At 41.0% G+C, this 8,469-nt stretch overlaps 1 protein-coding gene across 1 annotated transcript; it reads right to left on the reverse strand.

The window, feature by feature from the left end:
* Positions 1-1,189: 1,189 nt before the first annotated feature.
* On the reverse strand, positions 1,190-2,944 carry CALHM4 (calcium homeostasis modulator family member 4). The gene is made up of 2 exons (XM_009478129.1): positions 2,387-2,944; positions 1,190-1,594 (listed from the first exon to the last, which is right to left on the reverse strand). The coding sequence occupies exons 1-2, from the start codon at positions 2,942-2,944 to the stop codon at positions 1,190-1,192; spliced, it is 963 nt and encodes a 320-aa protein (XP_009476404.1).
* Between the last annotated feature and the right edge of the window lie 5,525 nt (positions 2,945-8,469).

Raw genomic sequence — 8,469 nt, forward strand, 5'->3', positions numbered from 1 at the left:
TAAAATAGACTAAATAATTAGATTTTTTTTTTCCACTTCAACACTCTGGGGTCATTTATTAACAGCAGGTAACATGCTATAATCTAGCATATGGCTTTGTAGCACATGTACATGGCAAGGCAACACAGGAAGCATTAGGAAAAACTATGGTATGCATTTTTCCTTAGAGTCAGAAAGATCTGCACAGGAGAGAGGAGATGAGATGCAGTAACTTCACATCATACCACACCAAATTAACACAAAAACATCATTAAGCCTTTTTTTCACTAAATTCAGTAGTTTTTAATCACAGTAGTATTTATGGGCACACTAGCATCACTAAATTGTAAGTTTTTCACAGGCAAAGCAAACCTTACTGCACAGTGAGATGTTTCCCATCTTGATTTGCTGTTTGTACAGTGGGCAAGCACACAAACACCTGAAAGATTTTGAAGTATATCTAAAAGAAGTAGGAGACTGACCTTGTTATTGCTTTCAGCCAGAATACATTTGAACTCGATATTCCTCATGTAAGGTATTTATTCATACAGCTGCTACACGTTGCAGCCCTCCACCCTGTGCCTGTCAGTGGGCATTTTATCTCCTTACCAGAACTGAAAGTTCTCTCATCACTGTATCTAGACCCAGCCTTTGTTGCTGGTTTCCCATATGTTTCTTCTGTGCTGCTGTAGCCACAGACTTAGCTTGTGGTTAGCTCAGTATATTTCATTCACATAATACAAGAAAAATGTGGAAGAGGAAGAATAAGGTATTTCTGCTAGGGGTCACTAAGACAAAGCTGGTTATCTGCTAAACTCTGTACAGAATGGACTGACTCATAGGATCCAATCAAAGTCTAGCTTAATTTTTAAAAGAATTTTCATGGGAGGAAAGAAAAAGCATTTGGGAATAACTTTCTCTCCCAGTACACACTCATCCTTTTAGCACAAGTATTAGAAAGCAGACAGCTGCACCTTGAAACAGCCCACCCCAATTTAGATGTAGACCATCCCATCCCACAGGAGCCAGACACCATCAGGAAAGGCATCTGTAAGTATGTGCTAAAGGACTACATTAACAAGATGTACTTGCTCATGTACTTTATATATCAATGTAATAAGGCATCAGAAAGTTCCAGAGCAGCTGAGGTCTGGTGTGGAGCTAGACACGTTCCTGCTTTTCTGCAAGGTGTTGGTGGGGGCTTGGACACTCAGAGCTGTGTTCTGGTCACAGGGTCTTCATCAGTCTTCAGGTATTTTCCATTTACGGACTCCTTGAGCGCCCAGTCATGGAGGAGGCTGTAGTCGTAGTGCTCCTCATCCACTCGTTTGAGAAAGGCCAGTCCAGAAATGGCTTGCCACTCTCTGAGAGACGGGATACGGATTTCCTTTACATTTTCACTCCCAGGGGCAAAGCCAAAGAACTTCCTTACATGCTGCATGGCATAGAGCCTGGAGTGCTGGTCTGTTGCTTCATCGAAGAGCTCCTGCTCATTGTGGACATAGTTGCTCCAGTATCTGAAATGTAGAAAGCTGAGTGGGGAGAAACAGCTTGCCAGGCAGTAAGACAGGAAGACAGTGATGACTACCACAGCAATCAGAAGCCAGCCAGCCACCTTACAAAGAAAAAAAGAAAAAAAGCTGTTACAGCTGAAAATACTCATAGTGGTAATTTCTGAGCATCAGAAAATCCATTAAGATGATCTTTACTTGCTTTTCCTGAATAAGAAGGTTCACAAGGTATAAGCCTGGTAATGGTCTGTTACCATCAAACTCAGTCAGTACCTACTGGAGATAGTCATGTAGTAAAGTCACTTCTTCCTGACAAGTTTAAGGAAGTTCTGGTGTATATTTGTTAAGGATTTTGCCTCCACAGCTATTACCATGAGAAGAGAAGCCACCTAATTCCTAGCCTACATTAGCTTATAGCTTGTTTGAAACCAATTTTCTCTGAAGTGACAACTTCATGTTCCCCCTATTATTTCCTTTGTATGTAAGTTTTTAGAATTGAGTCTCATCTAAAAGCCAAGATTTTAATTTGGTTCACGTGGAGCTCTCGCAGCCTGGGCCCCTTTAGTCACATTTCTTATGCTTGAATAAAGGAACTTCATACCCTCCCTGGCTCCTGAACTTCCATTTGTCTTACCTGATAGTACTTTTCAAGATACTACTCAAGGAAGAATATATCCTCCAGTAGCAGGTAACAAATGGGACAACCAGACATAATAATTTATATACCTAAAGTTCAGTTCAACTTACAGGAGCAAAGCAGGCTTCAAAACATGCAGAAATTTGGCACTCAAGGCAGAGGATACCGATCCTGTTTCATCCTAACACTTTGCCTGCCAGATTAACTCTAGTTCTCATCATTAGGTCCGCAGGCAACAGAAGCAACCCAAGTTACTCACTTGTGACTGGTATCGGAGTAGGAGAATCACTTCATCTTTTGCTTGGGTCAGCTCCAGAGGAACTAACTGACTGCATGGAAATGTAGCCAATATCCTTCTGCGTTCACTAGCAGTAACATTCAGATCAGCTCCATAGTAATGCACGGAGACATACTCACTCATGGCACAGACATAATATGAGCCATTTATCAGGGTGACCGCTAGCCACGTTACTGGAGCAACCAGTGCTCTCCCAGTGATGCTGCACAAGACAAAGCAGATCAGCTTGCATTGCAGTAACCGGTTTGGTGTAGTCTCTTCCTCAAGAGGAGACTTTTTGCCTGTAACCAGCCTCCAAGTCTGGTTATTCAGGGCATAGCCAACAACCAGAAGGATCAGTGCAGGAACTCCTAGGAAAGCCAGCCCATAGATAAGGTTCTGTCCAACATGACAGGGACAGCTGAATGTAAAAAAAGAGAAAAGTTGCTGCCCACCAATTGTTAATATTGCAATTATAGCATTAGCAATAACAACCTCTTTGCCTTTTAGAAAAGTTAACCACTTTGGAAGGAAAGTCATTTTAGATCTTACTCTTTACCAGATGCTTTTGATTTAAGTCAATACTAGCTTTTAGTTATTTATAACTAATGTTAATGTCAGGCTGGAACAGAACAAACTCCAACAGCTTAAAAAAAAAACCTAAAAACCTTGCTAATCTTTCTCCTCCCACTAATTTCTTGATTCTACTCCATGACAGCTAGAAGCTTGTTTGCTAGCTTTAAATACACTTCCAGACATCCAATCATGTGTTTTAATTGATTCAATAATTTATCTCAGCAGTTGTGGAACATTTAGCTTTTAGGCAATTGTGGGCTCTTCCAGCCCCTTGCTAATTGTCTGAAACTATCAATAAATTCTCCCTGCCTTTTGGATGACATGCAATGCTATCAAACCCATAACTACCCTGTCAGGGTTAATTGGCAAAGTGTTTGCTATCAATGGTAATTAGCAGAAGGATGGCATGGAACTAGGAGAAAAAGAAAAAGAAAGAAGGGGATCTTTCAGCTATTCTTCATAAAAAAAACAACCAAACAAAGCCTTGTCAAGTGGACTGATTATAAAAACTGAAGCATTTAAAATGCTTCAACTTTAAATAGAACCAGAAAAGATTCCGTAAGTTGCACAAAGTTTGGAATCCCAAAGCCGTTCATCTTTAATGTCAGTTCTGGTTCTGGGGTGATTCGCTCTCCAAACACTGGAGTCCGAGATGCAGTTAGCTGCTGGACTGTGAGGATTTTAGTGTTTCACCTGTAGGTGGCAAGAAGCTAGCATGTCTCTTTTCCTGACAGTGTTGAACTTTTCCTTTGTGTCATGGTTTAGCCCCAGCCAGCAACTAAGCTCCACGCAGCCGCTCTCTCACTCCCTCTACCCCGATGGGATGGGGGAGAGAATCGGAAGAGTGAGAAGCACTCCTGGGTTGAGATAAGAACAGTTTAATAATTGAAATAAAGTAAAATAGTAATTATAATAATAACAATACAATAATGATAATAATCATAATAATATACAAAGCAAGTGATGCACAATGCAATTGCTCACCACCCGCCGACCGATACCCAGACAGTTCCCGAGCAGCGATCGCTCCCCCCGGCCAACCCCCTCCAGTTTATATACTGAGCATGATGTCATATGGTATGGAATAGCCCTTTGGTCAGTTTGGATCAACTATTCTGGCTGTGCCCCCTCCCAGTTTCTTGTTTACCTGGCAGAGCATGGGAAGCTGAAAAGTCCTTGACTAGCATAAGCAGTACTTAGCAACAACTAAACCATCAGTGTGTTATCAACATTCTTCTCCTACTAAATCCAAAACACAGCACTATGCCTGCTCCTAGGAAGAAAATTAACTCTATTCCAGCTGAAACCAGGACACTTTGGAAAGTTTTTTTGGTAATGTGTAATCTGCTATTCACTTCACACAGTGTCAAGCTACCTTCAGAGATGCTTATGATAATAGCTCCATTTATGTAGCATGCTTGTGACTACAAGTTTTAAGATTTTCTGTATCATCAGTCCTGTTCTGTGGACAGAGGTAGATTGAAATTTTTCAGTTAAACATTTTCAGAGCTGATTTCTGAATATTGGGATGTATGATCTGGGCTCTCGGCATCTCTGACAAATCAAGCCTTAAACAGAGGTTAATTTAAAATGTTTCACTCCCAATGATTTTCTCTGGGTCGCACTTTGTCTATGGTCATGCTATCCAGTAATTCTGTACATTGCATACTGCAGGCTGATCTGAACATGCAAATACTCGTGTTTAAGTTCTGAGAAGTCTAACTGCCTGTAATATAAACATTTTAACCAAGAACAGAAAAAAAAATTAGCCAGAAAGGCTATAAGGAGAATTGTCTTCCCATTACAGACAGCTGTCTCCAGCATGTGTGGACTTGGTCATGTGATGTAATAGTGTCTGACCGCATAGCCTCTTCTCTTTCCTTGCAGAGAGGGTTGCTAATAATAGCTTTCAGCTCAAAAAGTAGTTTTAACACCTATGGTATCTACTTGGATGGCAGAGTCACTCTCACAGCTGTTATACACATGGATGGCATGTTATACATGCCTTGCCTGTTTACTAGGCCAGACCTTGTTCCTCCAGTGCACTGTTAGGGTGGATGCCTGCTTGTCTCATCCCCAGTCACAATCTGTGAATGAGGCCCTTGCTGGTAACTGGTTCTCAAAACTATGTGACACCATTACACAAAATAAAAGCGATAGGGAAACATGCTGAAACATCCAGCAGCACTTTGCGACAGCTTTTCTGGAACCTGCTGTTAAATTCTTGGTTTTTTGGGCAGAGTAGTAGCACAACAAAATCCTAGTGCTGTCTGAACACTGCCATTTTGAAACTTCATTTTCTTTCAGTATCACAGGATTTTCAATAACTTTTTTTTTGTACTAGTGGCATTATATTTTGAAAAAAATTACCTCCTTTAAATTCAGTTCAATAAGCCCATCAGGCTATTAGAGAATTATTTTGAAGATGTGTTTTATAGGAGTCTTCCATTATGCCTCAGTTAATTTTAAAATCTCCGATTGATTGCTGCTGAGCTTTCTTTGGGAACTCATGTCTTATTTTGTATTAAGGGAGGAAGGCTTTCCTAAGCATCACTTGTTTACTCAAGAAACACGTAAGATGTGAAAGTGAAGAGAGGTACAACACTGAAATATTCATGGTCAGCCTAAGACTGTTGAATGAGGCAATTTATACAATCAATACAACAACTTTGTACTGCTGCATTGTCACTTCTTTGGCGTTTGCTTTCATGCTATCCTGTAAATAATCCTGCTGGGTCATCCTATTACGGAACAAATTACAGGGCTGGATCCATTTAAGAGCTTGGGCAGCACATCAAACCTTTAAGTACTCACCTCTGCAGAAGAACCTGCAGTCCTGAGGTGAACATTTAGGCTCTTTATCTGATGCCCAGGAAGAGTTAGGACTGAATGCAATCCAAAATACCACTACCTGAGGTGACAGCCAGCTTGCCTCTGAGGCAAAGAGATGCTTATGCCTGATGTCTGAGGCAAATAGGATACACGGGCAAACCTTACCCATGGTTTTGCTTGTCATTTTGCAGGGCTCTGTCAGCTCGAATTCACTGCCAGGAACCTCAATTATGAGAATAAATTACTTTTTTTTAAGAACTGAGAATGGTTTGTCGTTTTCTCTTAAAACATGGTTATTGGGAGACATATTACACCTTCCTATCCTCCCATACACAAGCAAACAGTTTTTGTTCTCCGGTTTGCTTTTTATTGAAATAAAGCAGCTGTGGCAGAAGGGAGAGATTGGTTTCAGTTCCCTTCTCCAGCTTGTATAGTCAAAACTCACTCACTCATCTCTTTCTTCCAAGAGCTCGGTTGTTGTTAGTGATGTGGTGTGACTGTGGTGGGAAGAAGTTGTATTCTTCAGGTTTCCTGCCATAGTTCTACCAGTTGCACTTAGTTACCCCACAGAGAGGATTCTGATATTTACTGGATCAGAAAAAGATTAGGATTTTGTTATTTAATGGCCAGGAAAAGGTAGGGAAAAAGAGGGGAGTGTTCTTGTATTTTCCATCTGAAGGTTGCTTCCTGTAAAGTTTGGAGCAGGAGACTGAACCCTGGTCTCTCTGGTCCTGCACAAGAGTTTTCGTCACTGAGTTAGCAGTCAAAAGGCTGATGTTCTCTGCCTCCTCTAGCTGCGTTTTGAGTTATATTTTACATGGATGTCAAGCCTGCCTATGTTAGAAAAGCATGCTATGAAAGTACCTGCATGACAGATTTCCTGTGGGAGCACAGGGAGCACTGCCCATGTCCTGTGTTCTGCCTGGCTGCAGGTTGGCTTCAGGCTGCCAAGTCATTTTCATGGTCTCTTTGGCCTGGTTAAGGGAGAAGTTCCTCTCCCCTTAACCAGGACAACCACTGATGAGAAAATAAGCTTTATGTTTAGGGAAGAATAGAAACCTGTTAATGATTTTTTTAACTTAACATCTTTTGCTTCATAATTCAGCTGTGCTTTATAGGCACATTTATATGAGGTTTTAGGTGCCTGCAGTGAGTTTCAGCAGAAAGTAGGCACCCAAATCTGAAAACACCCTCTTGAAAACAGTTCCTGAGATGCCTAACCTAACCAAGGAAGTTTCAGCTGGTCATGCTGAAAATGCTTCCCAGGCAGGGCACTACAGGCAAGGTGGCAGCAACAGCACTGCCTTATTCTGAAATGCGGCCAAAGCAGCAGCCACGGTGGGCTTTGAGTAAAAGCACTCATTTGTGATGTGGGAAACCTGTGTTCAAGTACTTTTTTTTCATGTAACTTCAAGCCCCCATCACCTACCTTCTGGTGACTTGAAATAATTCAATTTTCTGTGAGTGAAAATTGAGTGAAATATTTAACACAGGCTCTATTGAGCTGGAGACGGAGAGCAAACAAAAGCCTGATCCTGTATTGTACTAATTTGGAAACCCATCTTTTGTGGCAAAAGTATTCTTGTTTTGGCTCAAAGAACTTTTTTAGGTATTTTTTTAGGCATTTGACACCTAATTCATTATTGACATTTGTGTTGCACTCTGCTCTGGGATATTCATGTTTGGGAGAATCCTTAGATACTGGACTACTAAAGAGATCGTGCTTAAGGTTTCAGCTGCTTTAAGCTACAGGTTTCAGCTTTCCCATAATAGCCAGTCCACTATAAGAAACAGGATGCTGGCACACACTTTTATGCATGCTTTTGAACTTCAGGAGATGTTTTGTGTATTTTTTTTTTTTTCACTTTACTGGGAATGAAGAGAACTGGTGTAGTCTAATGCTCAAACCATGTACCAGACCAACCTTCTTGGGGTTGAAGGCTAAAATCCTGTCCTGACAAACATGACAGAAAGGGAGGTGGAGGGCAATGCTAACTTCCTCACTATTCAAATTGCCCTGGATTATTTCTGAGAAGTCTATGTTAAGGTTTAAAACAGGTGCTAGATATGTGCCAACCTCTGCTCCTTTCCCAGGGCTGCAAGTCAGCTGACGGTGAAAATTAAGAAGGTGGTTTTGTTCTGTTCCTGAAGATGTGGACGCAGTCCACCATTGACTTGTTTCCCTCACTGGAGCCATTGAATCCTCAGTTTATTTGGAGACACTGTTTCAGCTTCATTTTCGCAATCGTGTGCAGACCTTTCAAAATGTAGTATGTTCTACCTAATACATCATATTACCTGTGTAAATTTACACGTATACACGTGTATGTATGTATTTTCCAAACAGTGCTGATGCGTTCTCACCACGCATTGCACTGTCTGGTCCACACTGTTGCTTCATGACTGTAGTATTAATAATGCAGGCTGAAGTAATTCATCCTCATATTCAGAACTGGATAAATAAAATTGTGCTCATTTATGGGTAGCCTTAAGTGCTTTGTGATGGTTTCACTGCAGTTAAATTATGCTAATGATAATCTCTTTAGAGCTGTTTTTTAAAATGCAATGCAGTACACTTTCTTATGGAGTATGGGATGTCTCTTGCAATGAGACATACTTGGTGCTTGTCACCAGTTGGAAACAATCTGAGAAACAAA

The sequence above is a fragment of the Pelecanus crispus genome, chromosome 3 (assembly GCF_030463565.1).
Source record: "Pelecanus crispus isolate bPelCri1 chromosome 3, bPelCri1.pri, whole genome shotgun sequence".
In the NCBI taxonomy this organism is placed as follows: Eukaryota; Metazoa; Chordata; class Aves; order Pelecaniformes; family Pelecanidae; genus Pelecanus; species Pelecanus crispus.